The 21,244-nt window shown below is 43.0% G+C and overlaps 1 protein-coding gene across 9 annotated transcripts in view; it reads right to left on the bottom strand.

The window, feature by feature from the left end:
- Nucleotides 1-19,030, bottom strand: part of ILF3 (interleukin enhancer binding factor 3) — a 36,787-nt gene extending 17,757 nt beyond the window's left edge. For 2 of the 9 annotated variants that reach the window (XM_081286294.1, XM_081286295.1), the window contains exons 1-5: nucleotides 18,871-19,030; nucleotides 4,400-4,497; nucleotides 4,054-4,092; nucleotides 3,386-3,615; nucleotides 3,076-3,253 (exon numbers count right to left, since the gene is read on the bottom strand). In XM_081286294.1, the coding sequence (XP_081142420.1) occupies nucleotides 3,076-3,253; nucleotides 3,386-3,615; nucleotides 4,054-4,092; nucleotides 4,400-4,402 (450 nt within the window). In that variant the 5' untranslated portion in view covers nucleotides 4,403-4,497; nucleotides 18,871-19,030. Of the gene's footprint in view, nucleotides 1-3,075; nucleotides 3,254-3,385; nucleotides 3,616-4,053; nucleotides 4,093-4,399; nucleotides 4,498-16,772; nucleotides 16,834-18,870 lie in introns of all 9 variants that reach the window. The other 7 variants (XM_081286292.1, XM_081286293.1, XM_081286287.1 and 4 more) reach the window with 5 other exon arrangements.
- Nucleotides 19,031-21,244: the final 2,214 nt, after the last annotated feature.

Raw genomic sequence — 21,244 nt, 5'->3', positions numbered from 1 at the left:
AACTCAAGCTCTTAATATTTTGGTTAAAGGAAACAAAGTAACTGTGCTGTGGAGAAAATGAAGGGACCAGAAAATCTAAATTAAGATTTCTTTCCTGTAATTCCAGTCACTCAGAGGAAAGGAAGTGTACAAGTCTGCACCCAGCCTCAGCAACTTGGAAAGACCCTAAACAACTTGGTGAGATCCTATCTCAAAATAAAAACATAAAAAGGGCTGTACATGTAGCCCAGTGGTAAAGTGCCCCTAGGTTCCTCAGTACCAATAAAAAGATTTATCCACTTAGGCATAATCAACCTTCTGGGCTGATTTTTTTTTTCTTTTTGGACAGTACTGGGAATAAATCCAACGAGTTAGATCCCCAGCCCTAGGTATTTTGAGACAGGATCTTGCTAAATTGTCAAGGCTGCTCTCAAACTTGGCATCATCCTGCCTTAGCCTCTTGAATTGCTAGGATTATAGGCGTGTGCCATTGTGCTCAATTTGGGCTGAAAACTCTCAGTTGAGGGAGAAGAAAGCTGCTCTGTGCATCACAGGATGTTCAGCAACATCCCTGTCCCCTATCTATTAGGTGTGGGAGTATCCACCCCACCCCTGTTGTCTCCAGATACAACCAAATATCCCTGAGGAAAAAAAATAACACTCAAATGATTAAGATAGCTCCTTTTTTTTTGAGCTGGGCTTTGAACTTAAGAGTCTTGCACATGTTCAACATAAACTCTACCACCCAACTACAGCCCAAGCCCATATTAATTATTTTATCTTTTTTCTAAAAAGGTACTTCACCACTTTTACTTCTTATTTTAAGCAGGGTCTTGCCAAGTTTCTGAGGCTGGCCTCAAACCTGTGATTCTCTTTGCCTCAGCCTCCTGAGTTACGGAGACTGTAGGCAGGCCCTGTTTCATTATTAATTTTTGGGGGGAGGTACTAGGGATTGAACTCACGGGCACTCAGCCAATGAGCCATATCCCCAGCCCTATTTTGTATTTTATTTAGAGACAGGGTCTCACTGAGTTGCTTAGCCCTTTGGTAAACTGCTGGGGTTGGCTTTGAATTCACAATCCTCCTTGTCTCTGCCTCCTGAGCCGCTGGGATTACAAGTGTGTGCCACCATGCCCAGCTACCTTTTTCTTTCCTTAAATATTTTTTTTAGTTGTAGGTGGACACAATACCTTTTTATTTTATTTATTTATATGTGGTGCTAAGGATCGAACCCAGTGCCTCACATGTGCTAGGCAAGCCCTCTACCGCTGAGCTACAATCTCAGCCCCTCCATTACTTTTTCTAAAGAAAGACTCTTGCTGGATGTGGTGCACACACCTATTATCCCAACTTTGGAAGCTGAGACAGGAGGATTGCAAGTTCAAGGCCAGCTGCAGCAAGTTAGTAAGACCCTGTCCCCAAGATATAATAAAGAACCCAGGGCTCAATGCCAAAGGCCATGGGTTCAATCTCCAGTGCCACATAGGGGGAAAAAAAAAGAACGACTACAAGTTTTTCCTTTAAAAATACACCAATTTGGGCTGGGGATGTGGCTCAAGTGGTAGCGCGCTCGCCTGGCATGCGTGCGGCCTGGGTTCGATCCTCAGCACCACACACAAAGATGTTGTGTCCGCCAAGAACTTAAAAAAAAAAAAAAAAAAAACACCAATTTGCTACACTTAAAACTTTTTTACACAATGGTAAAATGAATTTAAAAATTATGACTAAGGGCTGGGGTTGTGGCTCAGCAGTAGAGTGCTTGCCTAATATGTGCAAGGCCCTGGGTTCGATCCTCAGCACTACATATAAATAAAATATTGTGTCCAACCACAACTAAAAAATATGAAAAAAATAAATAAAATTAAAAAAAATAAAAATAAAAATCTAAAAATAAATACTATAGGGGCATCCTCTTTAATAGGTCCTCAAGTGTTCCTAAGGTACTACACTCATTACAGATTTCAATTTTGATCTTTGTCCTGAATCCCAAACTATCAGCCCCATGTGCAAGAACAAATGATTACAAGTGAAAATGTTTTAATTTCAACAGAATAAGACTTAGGGCTCATTTTAAATTTCTTTTTCTTTCCTTTTCTTGTAGCTAAATCCAGAGATCATCCTGAAGAGGCAGCATACGGCAGTGATGTACAGGTTGACCTCTTAACAATTCCCTGCCTCAGCCTACTAAATAGCAGGGATTATAGGAATGCCACCACGTTAACTTTATGCCTGCCTGCCTTTCTTTCTTCTTTCCTTCCTTCCTCTCTTTCTACTACTGGGGATTGAACTCAAGGGAGCACTCTACCTCTGAGCTACAACCCAATCCTTTCTATTTTTTTTTGAAACAAGGTCTCACTAAATTGCCTAGATTGGCCTTGAACTTCTTTCTGATTTTCCTGCCTCAGCCTCCCAAATCCTTGAAGATTACAAATGTGCACCACCATGCAAGGCTACAATGTTTCTTTTTGTGTGTGTGTGTGTGTGTGTGTTGCTAGGGATTGAACCCATGGCCTTGTGCGTGTGACGCAAGCAGTCTACCAACTGAGCTATATCCCCAGCCCCAAACAATGCTTTTTTAATGGAACAAATAAATGAATGTTGAGAGGCTGGGAGTGTGGCTCAGTGGTAGCGCTCTTGTCTTGCACATGGGAGGCACTGGGTTCAATCTTCAGCACCACATAAAAACATAATAAAGGTATTGTGTCCATGTACAACAAGAAATATATTTTTAAAAAATAAGTGAATGTTTAAAAATAAAATGTCTGTCTGTAACCAGGTCTGGCTGAGGAAGGAAGATTAATTCTTGTATCATCTATCCACCCATCCAATTGAGTCTGGCTATGGATCTTGTGCAGCCTTGTACATGACAACCACTAGGTCCTTACTAGCTGGCAATGTATGGATACCATTATCACCAGCAGGTGACTTCCTACAGACCCTCAGTTGCTCTGTGGTATTCTTCCTATTACCTACAGAGGAGGTCTCCACATGCAAGTATAAGAGGGAGCCTGCATGATCCTTTTCCTTTGCCTCATGTCCTCCATTACACCCTCCTGCCTGCCCCCACCCCAGGCCATTGGTGGTGTTAACACTTACAGCGAGCTGGATGGCCAAGTTGTCAGCCACCTTGTCCAGGAGGGCAGTTGTGGGCTTCTCCTTACATAGCAGCACCAGCTCCAGATCCAAGTCTCCCTTCAGGAGAAGGCCTTTTGCCACAAGGCCAACCCTCATCACACCCCGCAGAGTCCTGGTCATATGTTCTGCCTTCTGTTCCCTGAGGGACAGACCAAAGCCTGGCTCAGTGGGAAGTGGGTGTAGCCAGGACCCAGAGAGGTAGAATTTCTTAGGAAAAAGAGACGATGACCTCTACACTGACTTGTCTCACAACACAAAATCTCAAACTTACCCTGACCCTTCTTTGCTCTCATCGTCTGGGGGCACATCCATGTTGTCAGACTCAGCATGCTCGCCACTGCCCTTCTCCTGCTCATCAATCCAGTCAGACACAGCTTTGAGGGCCCGCTCAGTGTGGGACACCATGTTCTGCACTGCCTCCAGTTCCTCTTGTGTTGGATAAACCGAAGAATGCTTTGCCATCACATGGCGATCATCATTCACAAAAATTCGCATTGGACGCTGGAAATGTGAAAACTAAGCTAAAAATGATGTAAAGAGACTAGGCAACCCACCACTTCTCATTTGAGTTGCACATTTCCAAATAGTCACATAAAAAATGACTGTGTGAATACAACTGAAGGACTAGGAAGCTAGACAACTAAATTTAGCTGTTTTCTCCAAGCAAAAGGAATGGGGCAATATACACCTCTATACTACAGTAGTCCCCCTTGTCCGCGGGGGATACATTGGAAGACCCCAGTGGATGTCTAAAGCCATCAACATGTCAAACCCGACATAATCCTATGTTTTTCCTCTACATAGGTAAGTATATAAAGTTTAATTTGTAAATCAGGCAAGTAAAAGATTAAAAACAATAACATAACAATTATAACAAAAACTGTAATTAAGTTCTGTGACTGTTGACTCTCTCAAAATATCTTATTGCACTGTACTCACCCTTCTTCTTCTTGTGATGAAGTGATGATGATACAATGCCTACGTGATGAGATGAAGTGAGGTGAATGACGCAGGCATTGTGACGGTGCACAATTTAAAACCTATGAATTGTTTATTTCTGGAATTTTCAATTTAATATGTTCGGACCACGATGGACCACAGGTAACTGAAACCATGGCAAGCAAAAATGCGGATAAGGGGGGACTACTGTATTTGAATTATTATGACACACATTACTTTATAATTTAAAAAGTCTAATATAAAATGGTAACAGTCAAATGCTTTGGGGAATTACTACAAACATCTTTGCGCATAAATGAAGAAAACAAAAACACAACTTTCTTACCATTTTTATTTCTTTTTCTGTAGTGTCTGCAAATCAAACTTTTGCTTATCTTTTCAAATTGCCACAGATTTCCTTGGTGTTATCAATACTTCAACTATCTATAAGACCAGAAAATCTTATTAGTTGCATATATTTTATACATAGTTTCTAATTTTAGCAGTCAGATATTTGGCAGTAAGAACATGGGTGCTGCCTCACAAAGGGGCCTGTTAACACAGAAGGACACATCTTTGTTTTCAAGTATCCAGTGCTAAACCAAGGCACTCAACTATAAATTCCCTTAAAATGAAAAGTGCTACTTTCTGGAAGTCAGGTTTGACTTCCAGCCCACACTCAGTCAGTTTTAACTCGTTTTTCTATCTTCCTTCATCATCTCTTCACATACAGTAAGCATTCTTTTTTCCTTTCTTGTGCCTTGCACACATCAGGCAAATGCTTTACTGCTGTGTCACACCCCCATCCCCAAGTCTATCAATTTTTTTTTAAAGAGAGAGAGAGAATTTTTTAATATTTATTTTTCAGTTTTCAGTGGACACAACATCTTTATTTTATTTTATGTGGTGCTGAGGATCGAACCCAGCACCCCGTGCATGCCAGGTGAACGCGTTACCACTTGAGCCACATCCCCAGCCCCCCAAGTCTACCAATTTTTATAAGTATGGCTCAGTGGTAGAGCACATGCTTAGAAGCCCTGGGTTCTATCAACAGGACCAAAATATATATACAAGAATATTAACAAGCCTGCAAAAAAAAAAAAAAAAGTAAAAAGCAGAAAAGCTCATCAAAATTTTGGTGCTTAAAAAAGAAAAAAGAGCTTTAGAAGAGCTCTAGGCCTTAAAAATGTGCCAAAAAGAAGGAAAACAAGCACGAGAGTGAGCCAAAGGCTTCTGTTTTATAGAAAAGCAAAAGACCTTCTAAAAAATTAACAGGCACATATGACAACTACATCAAGTGGTATTCCTTTGGGCTCAACTCTAGAGAGGTTGAGACAAATGAAAACAGACAATGTAAGTCTTCACAATAAAAGTGGCTATAATTACAATTCTGGTCTCTACTAAATAACATGCCAACTACAACCTACTCAATTCCCAGTCTTTGCAAACAGTCTGCCCATACTGAAATCTTCCAAAGAAGTAAACAACAGCCATCCACAGACCAGATGACTCCACCTTCCCCCTCAATCATACAAACAGCAAGCAGTTTCACCAACAAATCCTAACATAACTGACCAAATCAAGAATTTCTCATGTTGCTTCAGGACTACCTAGCAATTCGAATTACAAACACGTAAGTTTCTAAACCTTAACACCTAGGGAAAAACAGTGGGTGACACCCTCACAGAGTCAAGCAACAGGATGTAGGAGAGTTAAAGTCTTCATGAGAGGAGAGGGATAAAGAAACAACAGAGGGAGCATGGGGTGGGAAAAGTGGGAGACCAAGTCTGAGGCTTAGTTGCTCTCTGGGCCTGGACCCTTGGTGAGCCACTCAATCAAGTGGAAGCTTCCACACAAACCTGAGCCTGAAACCCTGTGCCCACAGCCACTAGCTGTGCCCTCTTGAACAGTTTCAGTGCAGCTTCCTCCCTACAGCTGCAGCATGGAGGTAGTCCCTTTACTCTATGCAGGGAGACTGAAAATTACAGGAGTCAACCTACAAAAAGTATATGACAGAAATACCTCAAAAATAATACCAACTTGGAGCTGGGGCTGTACTTCAGTGGCAGAGCGCTTGCCTAAGCATGCTGCTTATCTGTAACTACTGGGGGGCGGGGGGAGACCAAATTGTACTCCCAAAAAAATCTACATTACCAGACTGATGCAGATTAAGTGATAAGCAAACTGCCCAAGTGTGTCCTGTAATAATGAATAATCTTTCAACTAGGAACATATGATACTGGGGTCATGTTTGGAAAGAACATCATTATCTATTTTATACATATTTCAGATACATTTATTACATGCCAAGTATTCACCCTAAAATATTCCAGAAAGGAGGATGAAATACCTGGCCAGCTTAGGCAACTGAGGGAGACCTTATATCAGATTGAAAAGAGTTGATGATATGGCTCAGTGGTAGAGCGCCTCTGAGTTCAAGCCCCAATACAGGAAAGGATGGGGGGGGGGGGAGGAGCCGATTAAAAAAAAAAAAGAATTATTAAAAACATATGAACCTATCAGACAAGGTGGCACATATCTATAGTCCCAGTTACTCAGGAGACTGCAGAAAGAGAATCCTAAATTCAAGACCAGCCTCAACAGACCCTGTCTCAAAATTTAAAAAATAAACAGAGATGGTAGCTCAATGTTTAAGACCCCTGGGTTCAATCCCTAGTACCAAAAAAATAAATAAAAGGTCTGAGCTGAGGTAGACTTCACAGCCTCAGCAACTTCACAAGGCCCTGAACAACTTAGACAGACCCTGTATCAAAATAAAAAGAAAAACGGGCTAGGGAAGTGGCTCAGTGGTAAAGCACCCCAGGGTTCAATCACCAATACCAAAAAAATAAAAGGACTGGAGACTGTAGCTCAATAGTAAAGTTCCCCTGGTTTCAAAGACTATGGGAGTTGATAGCTGCTGAAGCTGGGAGATGGATATACTGGGGTTCGCTTGTGCATGTTTTAAAAGTTCCATGACAGTTTTTTTAAAATATCTTTATTTTGTTTATTCATTTTTATGTGGTTCTGAGAATCGAACCCAGTGCCTCACATGTGCAAGGCAAGTGCGATGTCACTAAGCCACAACCCAGGCCCACATGACAGCTTTTTTTTTTTTTAGTTGTAGATGGACACAATACCTTTATTTTATTTGTTTTCATGTGGTGCTGAGGATTGAATCCACTGCTTCACATGTGCTAGACAAGTGTTCTACCAATAAGCCACAACCCCAGCCCCTCCATGACAGTTTTTTAAAATATTTTTTTTAGTTGTAGTTGGACACAATACTTATTTTTATGTGGTGCTGAGGATCGAACCCAGCACCTCGCACGTGTTAGGCAAGCGCTCTACTGCTGAGCCCCTCCATGACAGTTTTTTTTTTTAATTTTTTTTTTAAAGAGAGAGTATTTTTTTTTAAGAGAGAGTGAGAGAGAGAGGGGGACAGAGAGAGAGAGAGAGAATATTTATTTATTTATTTTTTCTTAGTTCTCGGCGGACACAACATCTTTGTTGGTATGTGGTGCTGAGGATTGAACCCGGGCCGCACGCATGCCAGGCGAGCCCGCTACCACTTGAGCCACATCCCCAGCCCCCATGACAGTTTTATTTAAATAATTTTTAATTGTAGACAGACACAATACCTTTTTTTTTTAATTTTTTGTGGGCTGGGGATGTGGCTCAAGCGGTAGCGTGCTCGTCTGGCATGCGTGCGGCCCGGGTTCGATCCTCAGCACCACATACCAACAAAGATGTTGTGTCCGCTGAGAACTAAAAAATAAATATTAAAAAAAATAATAATAATAAAATAAAATAAAATTTTTTGTGATGCTGAGGATGGAACCCAGTGCCTCACACATGCTAGGCAAGCAAGCGCTCTACCACTAAGCCACAACCCCAGCCCAGTTTCATTTTTAACGCAGAGTAAACTTAAAAAACTTCTACAAAGGTGCAGACATGGCAGATAAACTAAAAAACGAAACAAACACAGCCTGTTTTCTGACAAGCACAAAGAGACACCTGAGCTACATGATAAACTGTGACAGCTCCCAAGTCCTGTCACATGGCCACCAGGCTTGGTCTTATCTATGCTGCAATATCATCAATATGAGGAGGAAGAACGCAGTTTAAAACCCTATTTATTTATTGAGCTGGGGTTGTGGTTCAGTAGTAGAGGAGCACTTGCCCAGCATGTGTGAGGCACTGGGCCCAACTCCCACACCAAAAAAACAGCAGGGATTGTGGCTCAATGGTTAAATGCCCCTGGGTACAATCTCTTAAAGTAGTTATAGAAAAGGCAAAACTAATGAACACTAGAAAAAAATTCAGAACCATGAGTGGGGATAGTGGTAGGGACCACTTTGGGAAGGAGCCTGAGAGGGCTTTTCAGGATGATGCACTGGTCAAAACCCACTAAAGAGCACACTCAAGATCTGTACATAACTTTAAAAGGCAGGGGTGGGGGGAGGGGGAGGAGGCAGCCACAGTGGCACACACCTGTAATCCCCTATCACTTTGGGGGCTGAGGCAGGAGGATTGGCAAATTTGAGCCAGCTCAGGCAATTTAGGAAGACCTGTCTCAGAATAAAAAACAAAAAAAGATTTGGTGTGGTGGCACACACCTATAATCCCAGTGACTTGGGAGGCTGAGGTCCTAAGCTGCTTAGTAAGACCCTGTCTCAAAAATTAAGAAAGGGGGCTGGGGTTGTGGCTCAGCGGTAGAGCACTCTCCTAGCATGTTTGAGGTCCTGGATTTGAGGCTCAGCACCACATAAAAATAAATAAATAATATATTGTGTCCAACAAAAAAAGAAAGGGAAAAAAGGGCTGGGGATATGATCCAGTGGTTGAGCACAAAAGTTCAATCCCCAGTATCAGATAATTAAAAAAAAAAAAAAAAAAAAGAGCTGGGGATGTGGCTCAGTGGTAGTGCACACCCCTATGTTCATTCCCCAGTACTGGGGTGGCAGGAGTGAGGTAGGGCAGAAGGAAGAGAGGGGGTAAAGAAAAAGAACAGGGCTGGGGATGTGGCTCAAGCGGTAGCGCTCTCACCTGGCATGCGTGCGGCCCGGGTTCGATCCTCAGCACCACATACCAACAAAGATGTTGTGTCCGCCAATAACTAAAAAATAAAATATTAAAAAATTCTTTCTATCTCTCTCTCTCTCTCTAAAAAAAAAAAGAAAAAAAGAAAAAGAACAATAATTACCTAAAAAACTACTGAAACAGCCAGCACAATGCTGCATACCTATAAACCCAGCTACTTGGGAGACTGAGGTAAGAGAAGCACAAGTTGAAAGCTAGGCAACTTGATGAGACCCTGCCTCAAAATAAAATTTTAAAAGATGGGGATTACAGCTCAGTGGTAAAGCACCCCTGGGTTCAATCCCCAGTAGTACTCCCCAACAAAAAACAACTCCAGCTAAGCCACAGACGGAAGACTTCAACTTTGTGCTGCTATTTAGATTGAAATACACCATAAAAAGTAAAGTAACTGGGCTGGGTTGTGGCTCAGTGGTAGAACACTCGCCTCATATGTGTGAGACCTGGGTTCAGACCTGGGTTCAGTCCTCAGCACCACATAAAAATAAAAAAGCAAAATAAAGATATTGTGCCCTGGCTGGGGATATGCCTCAAGCGGTAGCCCGCTCACCTGGCATGCGCAGGGTGCTGGGTTCGATCCTCAGCACCATATAAAAATAAAATAAAGATGTGTCCACCAAAAACTAAAAAATAAATATTAAAAAAAAAATCTCTCCCCCCCCTTTAAAAAAAAGGAAAAAAAAAGATATTGTGCCCACGTATATCTAAAAAAATATTTTTAAAAAGTTACTAAAGGATAAACAGAATATACAGATAGTGGACAAGGTGTGAGACACAGGCTTAATCAATGAGCTGGGGATATAGCTCAGTTGGTACAGAGCTTGTCTAGCATGCACAAGGCCCTAGGTTCAATCCCCAGCACACACACAAAAAAGTCAATAGCATAACCGAAGCTGTGTGTAAAGGTAGGTGCTCACTTTTGTCACCCTTCTCTTACTTTCTCTTTGTAACAGTGTTATAAATATGTTTAAACGTAAGACAATTAAAACGGTTAACACATTAAATTTATACAAATCCCTTAATCCATAGATATTTTTAAAAAATGCTACACTATATTCTGAGTATTGTTAAAAGCAAGAGAAAACATTGCCCACCCACCCCCCAGCTGATGCAAAACCTCTAAAAATACCATTTGACAGGCAGCAAGAGTCCTGAATAGAAAACCACTCTTCCACTAGTAGGGAATGACATTCACTGAGTCAAAATATCACCCCATAGCCAGGTGCAGCTAACTCTCATCTGTAATCCCAGCTGCTAGGGAGGCTGAGGCAGGAGAATCACAAAGTTTGAGACCAACATGGGCAGCTTAGCAAGACTCTCGTCTCAAAATCTAAAAAGGAGGCTGGGGATGTGGCTCAAGCGGTAGCGCGCTCGCCTGGCATGCGAGCGGCCTGGGTTCGATCCTCAGCACCACATACAAAACAAAGATGTTGTGTCCGCCAAAAACTAAAAAATAAATATTAAAATTCTCTCTGTCCCCCTCTTAAAAAAAAAAATCTGAAAAGGGCTGGAGATGTACTCAATGGCAATGCACCTTTGGATTCACTCCCAAATAGAGAATAAAAACAGAAAAAAGAACCCCCACCATCTATTAACATGCCTCAAGCACAGCACATGTCCCAGAAACACATGGCCTGGCCAGGCACAGTGTGCCTACCTGTAATCCCAGCTACTTATTAGGAGGCTGAGGCAGGAGAAACTCGAGTTCAAAGCCAGCCTCAGCAATTTGGCGAGGTGCTAAGCAACTCAGTGAGACTCTGTTCTGTCTCTAAATAAAATACAAAATAGGGCTGGGGATGTGATGTGGATCAGGGGTTGAGTGCCTGAGTTCAATCCCTGGTACCAAAAAAAAAAAAAAAAAAAGAGCCTGCATATGTTAAGTTTTCTGTCTGCTGTGTTCCCTGTTGAACAGAAACGTAGGCAAGTCTTGGCTACAGGGGGCTGCCTCACTTCATCCTCTCCTCCAGTAGACAGGTGCACCACAGGACCCTTGAAGTAACTCATTAGGCTCTATTCAGCTGGTATGGCCACCACACCTCGCCTGCCTATAGTCCATTGATCCCTGGGCCCTCCTTCTTTAGACCAGGTCACTGTGGTGATGCCTTCTGAATCAGAGGAACAAAGCAAGTAAGAGTACTCATTAACTGATTAGGAATAAACTGCTTCTAATATTTTCTATTTAAAGGACTCGAGCTATTCTTCTTTGCAAGTCAACAAAACTAGCATCAAGATCTAGTTTTGACTCCAGATCTGTCAGTTAAGACAGCTGACTTGGGCCTGGGGTTGTGGCTCGGTGGTAGAGCGCTCACAGTAGCATGTGCGAGGTCCTAGGTTCGATCCTCAGCACCACATAAAAATAAATGTATTGTGTACAAAAAAAAAAAAAAAAAAAAAAAGACAGCTGACCTGGCCTTGAACACCAGGGATTCCATCTCATGAACTGACTCCAGAGTCTTCAAGGTGAGCACCAACCTCCTTCTCAAGAGATTTTTAAGGAATGAACAATAAAGGAGGGAAGCCCACAGCACCCACCTATACACAAGCCTCCACTGCCCCCTAGCAATCTACCTCCACAAAAGCTGCTCCTGTAACCATGGTCATGACTCAGCTCTGCACTAGCAAGACCAGCCTCATGAAAGGGGGGGGGGGGCCCCCAAGGCAGGTAAAAGTGGTAAGTGAAGCACCAGGATTTTAAACATGTTTTGCATGTGGTTTGCATATTCTAACATGCAGGAATTGGTATCTTTCTTTTGTTCCTGAAACCAGCCCACCCACAGCATGCAGAGTAAGATGTAAAACCACAAAACCTTTATGCCTAGGATGTGATAGCCTTCTTCCTAACCTCACTGACTACAATATGAAGTTCAAGGAACTTGCAGCTGGGAAAAAGCATACCCAAGTTGGCACACTTATCAACAAATGTTTGGAGAATGAATAAACAGGCATGGCCCACCTATTTGCCACCGTGTTTCACAAAATCTTAAAAACCTTCCCAGTGACTCTGGGAGATGGTCTTGAAGTGGATATCCATCTTAAAAAGACTGAATTAGGTTTTAAAATTTGCATGGACTCAAGCCAGCTTCTGGATGTCTCTAAAGCTAGCCCATCCTGGGCTCTGAAGTAAAATGATACAAACGAGCTACTCTCAGTGATTCCTTAAACTTTTTATAGTTTCACATCATCAAGAACATATGGAAAGCAATTTTATACAAATCAACCCAGCCAGATGATGCTAATCTAAATTCTGTGCTACTCTTGAGAAATTGAATAATCCACCACAAATTTAAAGTATAACTCAATTGTTCCTGGTTCTGCCTGCAACAATGTTTCTACTGACCAACAGGTCAAAAGTTAGGAATAGGAGCTATAGCTCAGAGGTAGAGTGCCTGCCTGCCTCACATGTGTGAGGCACTGGTTCAATCCTCAGCACCACATAAAGATATTTTTTTAAAAAAAGATTAGGAATAAACTACTACTTCTAATATTTTCTATTTAAAGGACTATCACCTTCAAGTTTATTTCCTTCCTCCATTTTTAGTGTCAAGTGGTGACACGTGTGTAATTCCAGTGACTATGGAGGCTGAACCAAGAGATCAGGCTCAGCAGCTTAGCAAGAACCCATCTCAAAATAAAAAATAAAAAAAGGGCTGGGATGTAGCTCAGTTCTAAAACAACCCTGGGTTTGATCCCTGGTACCAATAAATAATAAAAATGTAAAGGGCTACAGATGTAGTTTAGTGGTCCAGGCCCCTAGGACCTAGGTTCAATCTTTCATATTACCAAAAAAAAAAAAAAAAAAAAAAAAAAAAACACTACTCTAATACTCCAGTGGTAATGCCTTGCAAAAATATTATAGCACAATAGCTTAATCAATATAAGACACTGAAACAGTCAAAAGTATAGAAAATGCCCCCAAGACACAAGGATCCCTCCTGCTGCTCTGTGCTTAAATCCACTTTTCAACCTTCTCTAGCCTTTTCAACTCCCTAGCCCCTGGCAACCACTAATCCAATCAACCATTTTGTATTTTGTCATTTTAAGAATGTCAGCACAAAATTGGACATGGCTGCACAGGCCTATCATCCCAGTGACTCAGGAGGCTGAGGCAGGAGGACAGCAAATTGGAGATCAACTTCAGCAAATTAGTGAAACCCACAGCAACTTAGTGAGACTGTCTCAAAATAAAAAGTAAGAAGAGCTAGGGATGTGGCTCAGTGGTTAAGCACCCTGGGTTCAATCCCAGATACCAAAAATTAAAAAAAGTCACAGAGGAATGAGGGTGTTATCTCAGTGGTAAAGCAAGTTCTTACCATGCACCTTGCTTAGCATGTGCAAGGCCCTGGGTTCAATCCTCAGCACACACAGAGAATGGCATATAAATGGTATTGTAGACTATGCAACCTTTCATATTTCCTTATTTCACTCAATAGAGTTCTTTTGTTGCTAAATAATATTCATTAGGATGCATGTGCTAATGTTTGTTTAACCATTCACATACTGAAGGACATCTGGGTTGTTGTTGTTGTTTTTAATGTGGTGCTGAGGATCAAACCCAGGGCCTTGCACATGCGAGGCGAATGCTCTACCGCTGAGCCATAACCCCAGCCCCCAGATCCTGACTCTTAGAGCTACTATGAATATGTATGTTTTCAAGAGTGTAATTGCTCTATCACATAGTAGTAGCTAGTTAGTATTTTGGGGTGCTGGGGATTGAACCCAGGGCCTTGCACATGCTAGGCAAGTGATCTACCACTGAGCTACCACCTCAGTCCCAGTTGCCAGTTCAGTTTTATAAAAAAACTGCTAAACTGTTTTCCAAGTTGCAACCTTGGATTTTAAAAAGCAGACCTGAGGGTTAGCCCAGTAGTACAGCACTTGCTTATTAGCAAACTTGAGGCTCTGGGTTCTGTTACCAGCACTGCAAAAAAGATAAATAATTTGGGGGCAGGGTTGTGGCTCAGTGGTGGAGCGCTTGCATACCACGTGCAACGCCCTGGGTTCGATCCTCAGCACCACATAAAAATAAAGCTATTGTGTCCAACTACAACTAAAAAACAAATATTAAAAAATAAATAAATAGGGGCTGGGGATGTGGCTCAAGCGGTAGCGCACTCGCCTGGCGTGCGTGCGACCCGGGTTCAATCCTCATCACCACATACCAACAAAGATGTTGTGTCCGCCGAGAACTAAAAAATAAATATTAAAAATTCTCTCTCTCTCTTTAAAAAAATAAATAAATAAATAACTTGGGGTGGGGGGGATTAAAGAGACTCATATGGTGTGCAGAGGAAGAAGCTGTAATCCCAGCAACTCAGCAAGACCCTAAAAACTTGGTGAGACCCTGTCTCAAAACACAAAAAGGGCTGGGGGAGCTGGGGTTGAGAGCTTGCCTTGCACATGCACGACCCTGGGTTCGATCCTCAGCACCACCTAAGAATAAATAAGTGAAATAAAGGTACCGTTTCCAATTACAACTAAAAAATAAATTTAAAAAAAAAGGGACGGGGATGTGACTCAGTGGTATAGCACTTCTGGGTTCAACCCCCAAAATTAAAAGAAAAAGACTTAAGTAATTTCACCAAAATTCATTTAATTCCTGCTCTCCCCTTATGTTAGTTTATACAGTTTGCTTTGCGAAACTGTAGTTATCATCACTAGGCAGTCCACAGAACCTCCACATTTAACTGGTCAACAATTATTCCCTCCTATGAAGATACTGCACTGTACCTATGGATCAAATGATTATTAAATTCTCCTATGAACCTGAGCTGTTTGTTTCCATGTTTTTGACATTTTTTTCCCTTAATATTGAGTCTATGGATGGCCATGAGCTCCTCGGTTCCTGATGCACCTGCCTTAGTTTCCAGGGTAGCTGAGATTACACATGTTCGTGGGTTAGGTTTTTTTTAATGTTTTTTATTAGTTATTGATGAATCTTTGTTTATATGTGGTGCTGAGAATCGAATCCAGTGCCTCATACATGCTAGGCAAGTGCTCTACCACTGAGCCACAACCCCAGGCCTGGGTTAGATTTTTTAAAATAAATTATAAATTACTGGAGACAGAAGCAGGAGGATCACTTGAGCCCAATAGTTTAAGGCCACCCTGAGCAATCAGTAAGACCCTGTATCAAAATAGAATAACAAGAGCTGGGGATGTAGCTCAGAGATTGCTGCAAAAGAGAAAAAAAAAAGAAAGACAGCTGTTTGGCAAGTTCAAGACAAATTATGTGTTTCAAATTGCCAGCAGGGTCATTCTCATTATTACTAAAATTGTAAAAATAATCTGAAGCAAGTTTACTCACTTTAATAAAAAAGATACATTCAACTTCATAACTAAATGATCCCTGGTGATCATAAATGGTCTAAAGAACATGGCCCTTAGGTAGTATACACATTTTGGTTTTAAAACTAGTTACATCTTTGGGCAGAGCACTTGCCTCAGATTCAATGGGCCCCTGGGTTCCATCCTCATCAACATACACAGTTACATTTTCAGTCTTTGTTACATAGACATTGTTTTTCAGATGTTAATGGATCTTTTATTCATTTATTTACATGCAGGGCTGAGAATCAAACCCAGTGCCTCGCACATGCTAGGCAAGTGTTCTACTACTGAGCCACAACCCCAGCCCTGTTAGACATTTTATGAGCAACAGGAAAAATATTTTTTTCAACTGGATATTTCTCAAGACATCTGAAAAACAGCACTTACTTAAAATGTTTAAATTTCCAATTGTTATTTATAAAGGGATCACCTCTGTGTTGTCACAGGAAAAAAGGTAACTACCAAAGACAATTTTTTTAAAATATTTATTTTTTGGTGTAGATGGACACACCACAATGCATTTTATTTTTATGTGGTGCTGAGGATTGAACCCGGGTCCTGCCTGTGCTAGGCGAGCGCTCTACTGCTGAGCCACAATCCCAGCCCCTACCATAGACAATTTTTAAAAATACAAGGTTCCCTTACACACATCTGCCTTCACTATGATTTCAGCACTTATTCTAAATATTAAAGCAGAGAGATAACCTACTTGTTTTGGATAAAACCGCCAAATGCTACAGCAGAAAACTGAAGTCCACATCATCATTATAGAGCCCAAAGCTCACTTCACTCACTGTGTTTCCTGTAACTCCAACCCACTATTAACAGTAACCAAATCTCTCTCTCTTGGGACTTTGCTAAAATACAAGGGCCCAATATACAAAACCTAGAAAAAAACCAAATTGCTGAGAAGTTTCAATCAAAGCAAGATCAAAATAAAGGGATCCCGTAAGTTCCTGGGCCATTCATGCTAACACTAGATGGTGACATTACCCATCTTTCACAACTGCAAAAGGTGGACTTAACTTGCTGACAAAATGTAGCAGGACACCAAGGCCAAGAGGCTTATAAAAATTCAAATTTCTTGGGGAAAGAAATCACTCCCGTGAGGCCATGAGGGGTGACTGGAAGGCACTTGAAAGAAGGGTGAAAGAGGTAAGAGAGAGCTGCCTCACCCCAAAGAAAACATCTAATGCCTTTTTCAGGAAAAAAAAAAAAATTCTAAATTCTACATCTTTCTAGAGCCTAAAGATGCTGCCTATGGTTTACCCAAAGGAAAGAGATCAACTTACAGAAGGCCCATTCCCAGCACTGGCTCCACCTGGTCCTACCTGAAGGCCTTCTCCAGAGATCCTGAAAAAAGCACATCTGTGAGATCAAAGTCTTAGTAGCTGCTCTTGTCAATGTCTTATTGTCAGGAAGAATTAAAGAAAAATCAGGACCTAAGTGATAGAATATTTGCCTATCATAAGACCTAGGTTCAAACCCCAATACAGGATTAAAAACAAAAAGGAAGAAAAATAAGGAACAACAAATTTAGATTCTTCACAATCAGGAATACAATAAGCCTGTGAAACTCTTAAGAATACCAGAACAAGCTAAATGAATTCTTGCTTATAGGTTCTAAAGTTATGTACATAAACAAGTGATGTCAGGAGAAACAAAAACTGTAAATCAGGCACCTTTCAGCTACAAAAAGAATATGATGTCCAAGCTCCTAGAAGACAGAAGCTCTGATAAGTCAGCATCCAGTGTTTGCAAGGGCAAGCCTTGGAAGTAAGTAATCACTAGCCTCCAATCGGAGCAATAAAATACTGCAGACAACACTAGGGCTTGTTCCATTCCATTCACAAATCTCAGGGTGCTGGGGCTCTCCAAACAGCCAAGAGACAGCTTAAATGCAAAGACCCCAGCACTACTGGGCAGGTTCAGTAACACCTGTCAGCTTCCTAGGCCTTTTCCCTTCCTCTTTCCAGCTGTACATGAGGCTCAGGTCTACACACTTTCTTCACAGTCTGATATGGTGGCGTGGCCATATCCCAGGAGAGGACACACAAAGCATAGTGGCAGCAGTGTGAGCAATCCATGGAGGGTCCCAATCACAAATACCTGAGGAAAAGACAGTGTAAAATCCTAAATTTAAGTCCTACATTCAGATAGCAAGTCTCATTTTCCTAGACCCTAAATATGCTATCATACCACTCTCTGTAGAGACCACAAAATCTTGAACAACCAGAAAGATTCAGAATCACTGAAGTACCTGTATCCAGAAAAGGGAGGTTTATCACCGAAAAATGATACTTTCTTGTTGATCCATCATGTCCCTAAATAGCAACTTGCAAGCAATTTTGGAAATAGTGAGAAAAGTAAGCTTACTCTTCCCAAATTTGGTCAATAACAGCGGAAGTACTTGCAGGTCATCATATAGCACAAATAATTCATCCAGGTTGCAGATTAACTGGATTAGAACCTCATGGTTAACCTCAAGAATCTCAACTGCTCAGCTACTTGAGAAAATAAAGGTAGAAAAGGATTTAAGAACGCACGTTTGGGTCCCAGTTTTGCAGATAACAGTCCCCAAGAATCACATCACATCTCCGTTTGGGGGTAGGATGCTAATCCTAAACAATCTGGAAAACATTCAACATCAATGAAAACCACCTGATCCAAAGAACGAGCCATCTTAAATCCTAAGTTTGGCCACTACCTCGTGAAGGCCTCTGGACCAGAGATTTGGGGACACGACGAACCCACAAAGGCTTCCTCCGTAATAGGTCTAGAGAAAAGGTTTACGTTAAGGGGGAATCCGTCTCTCCTCACCCTGTGAGGACAATGGAGGCGACGTTTCCCGCCTTAGAAACCTGTGCTCCTCCAGGAACCCAGAAAGAGCCTGGGACAAAGAGGAGAGGGTGAAAAAGCGGGGGGGGGGGGGGGTCCGTCCCTGCCTGGATGCTCAGAACCGGAGGGGGTGTGTGCTCTAGGCACGTGCGCGCGTGCGCCCGGCGTAGCGACAGACAAAGCCCAGCCCGGGAGAGGCGGCAACCGAGGGTCCAGTGCGCGCGCACCCCCCGCGAGAGGCGCCGAAGCGGGCCGAGGGGCCACGAAGTGGGGGGGAGGATGCGCGCGCACTGGGTCCTCGCCGCCACCGCCGCCGCCATTTTGTTTCTTCGGCACAATGGGGGAGAGTAACGGCCGAGCGCGGGAGCGAGGCCGGCAAAGGAGAAAGGCATTGGATGTCTGGACCCGGGAGCCAAAAGCAAGCAAGAGGCACCAGAAGTCACCAGCCTTGTCACCGCAACCGCTCAACTGGGACCGTGCTAAGAGGGAGAACAGGCGGGGCGGAGGGGCAGAGGCGGGAGTGGGCCTGGCCGCGGCCACACTGACGCTTACCTTGTCGGCGTCCCCTTCCCCGTTCGCAGCCGCCGCCGCCTCCCTCCTGCCACAGCCCACCGGGGTCTCCCCCCTAAAGCCACGCGGTGCGCGCCGGGCGGCTGAGTCCAACTGCAATGGCGAGAAGAGGAGGGAGGAGGAGCCGGGGCCGGGGGCGAGCGGGCGGGCGGGCGGGCGCGCGCGCCGGGGAGGTGCGGGAGCACGTGACCGGCCGAAGCCCCGCCCTTTCGTCGCTTTTCTCTCGACGTAAACCCAGCCGGAATAAGAGGGAGGGGCGGAAAGAGAAGGAGGTGTGTTCTGGTCACGTGATTGGAATATAATCTCTGGGTGGTCACGTGTCTCTCGTGCTGGTCCCACCCCTTTGACGTATTTGCTTTGTCACGTGACACTTGCGGATGCAAAAGCCGCCTTTTCCATGTGACAAATTCTTCGGCGTTTTCTTTTTTTCTGTATTGGTAGGCCTGCGTCACGTGACAAGATCGACCTTTTTTTACAATGGCGGTTTTCGAGCAGTTGTTGCCACGTGATACACGGAGGGACCCGACCTTCCCGCGGCTGCGCGGCTCCCATCTTAGTCGGTCTCTAGGAGTTCGTAGACGAAAATGCCTCCGAATGTCTGGCACATGTGTGTCTTCTGTGCTAGAAACGCTGTCCCGTGGGGATTCGGCCCCCAGGGAGGGAGGCTGCCTTCTTCCCATGTTCTGCTGCAGACGAAGACGAAAAGATGTGTATGAGGAAAATCCGGACCGAGTCCCTCGATCCTGTAAATCAAGCCCAGACCGGCGCTGCAGGGCGCCCCACTTCTTTGGTACCAAAACCTTCCTCCTTGTAGAGCCCGCTGGTCTTTCCCGCCCCGAGCCGCCAAAGACCGGAGATGAGTTGGACGAGATCCTGCAGCCCTCCCACCCCTTTGGCAGTTTGGACAGACAGGGCCACACAGGTGAAGACCGCACTGCGGGGCTCGGCGCCGTTCTTTGAAGAGGCAGGCTGAGACTCAGGACATTTAGCCCGGGTGCGCTTGGGCCCCAAAGTAAAGGCACTGGTGACCCGGTACCTTCCTAGCGTTGTGTGGCCAAGTCTTCACAACCGAATGTACTTAAACACCCCGGCTCAGGTCCAGGGTCCTTTGGGAGCTCAACAGGAATAGTGGCTATAGCTAGAAAGGTGACAGATGCAATAGAATAGACATTATAATTGATGTATGTACATTCCATGTATGTATATGTCAAAATGCATTCTGCTGTCATGTATGACTAAAAAAAATAAATCGTATGGCCAAAAAAAAAAAAAAAAAGATGACAAATGCCATGCTTATTTGGGTCAGGATTCGGAGTAAAGAGTTGGCTAAGGGATCTGGGGTTTTAGCTCAGTAGCAGAGCGGTTCCCTCGCACGTGTGAGGCACTGGGTTTGATCCTCAACACCGCATAAAAATAAAAGTATTGTATCCAACTACAACTAAAAATACTTTTTTTAAGTTGCTGAAGAAGGTGAGAAGATTTGGGGACGTAGGGAAACGAGCAAAAACGTTTTAATAATGGATCTTCAGGTGCGGTGGCACATGCCTGTAATCCCAGTGGCTTGGGAGGCTAAGGCAGGAGGGTCATGAGTTCAAAGCCAGCCTTAGCAACTTAGCAGGACCCAAAGCAATACAGGGAGATCTTGTTTCTAAATTCTGTTTTTTTTTTTTTTTTTTAAGTAGAATCAAGTCCTTGTCCTGGGTTTGAGTTCCCGGTGTGACCAAGGCATTGAACCTTCCTATCTTGTTAAAGTAAAATAAAGCATCGGCACAGTTATTTGTGCAGAATGAATCTCCCAAAATGATATTTAAGAACATGTTCTTTAGGCTGGGGATGTGGCTCAAGCGGTAGCGCGCTCGCCTCGCATGCGTGCGGCCGGGGTTCGATCCTCAGCACCACACACCAACAAAGATATTGTGTCCGCCGAGAACTAAAAAATAAATATTAAAAATTCTCTCTCTCCCCCCTCTCTCACTCTCTCTTTAAAAAAAAAAAAAAAAAAAAGAACATGTTCTTTTATTAAGAACATAATGTGTAAAAATAAAAAATATGATTACCCAAATGGATGCCTGCTGTGCCTACTGCTTTTGTATTATTTACACTTTACTTAAGATTTTGTGTTTTTTATTTTTTGAGATAGGATCTTGCCTTGTCCCCGTATGTCTGAGATTAAAGAATTTTTAGTAGATCATATATTCACATAATATGAAGTGTCAAATGGGCAAAAAGATGAAAGAGTAAAGTCAATCTCCCTCAGGCACCCAGGACTCCTTTCTCTTGGCAGCCATTGTAAAAATTTTTCTCTACAGGAATTATTGATGTTTTCCACACAAATAATAGACGATGAGTACCTCTG

The sequence above is a fragment of the Spermophilus citellus genome, assembly GCF_964194105.1.
Source record: "Spermophilus citellus genome assembly, chromosome: 3".
NCBI lineage: Eukaryota > Metazoa > Chordata > Mammalia > Rodentia > Sciuridae > Spermophilus > Spermophilus citellus.
The sequence above is the reverse complement of the archived record's forward strand: the minus strand, read 5'-3'. Positions and strand labels throughout refer to the sequence as shown.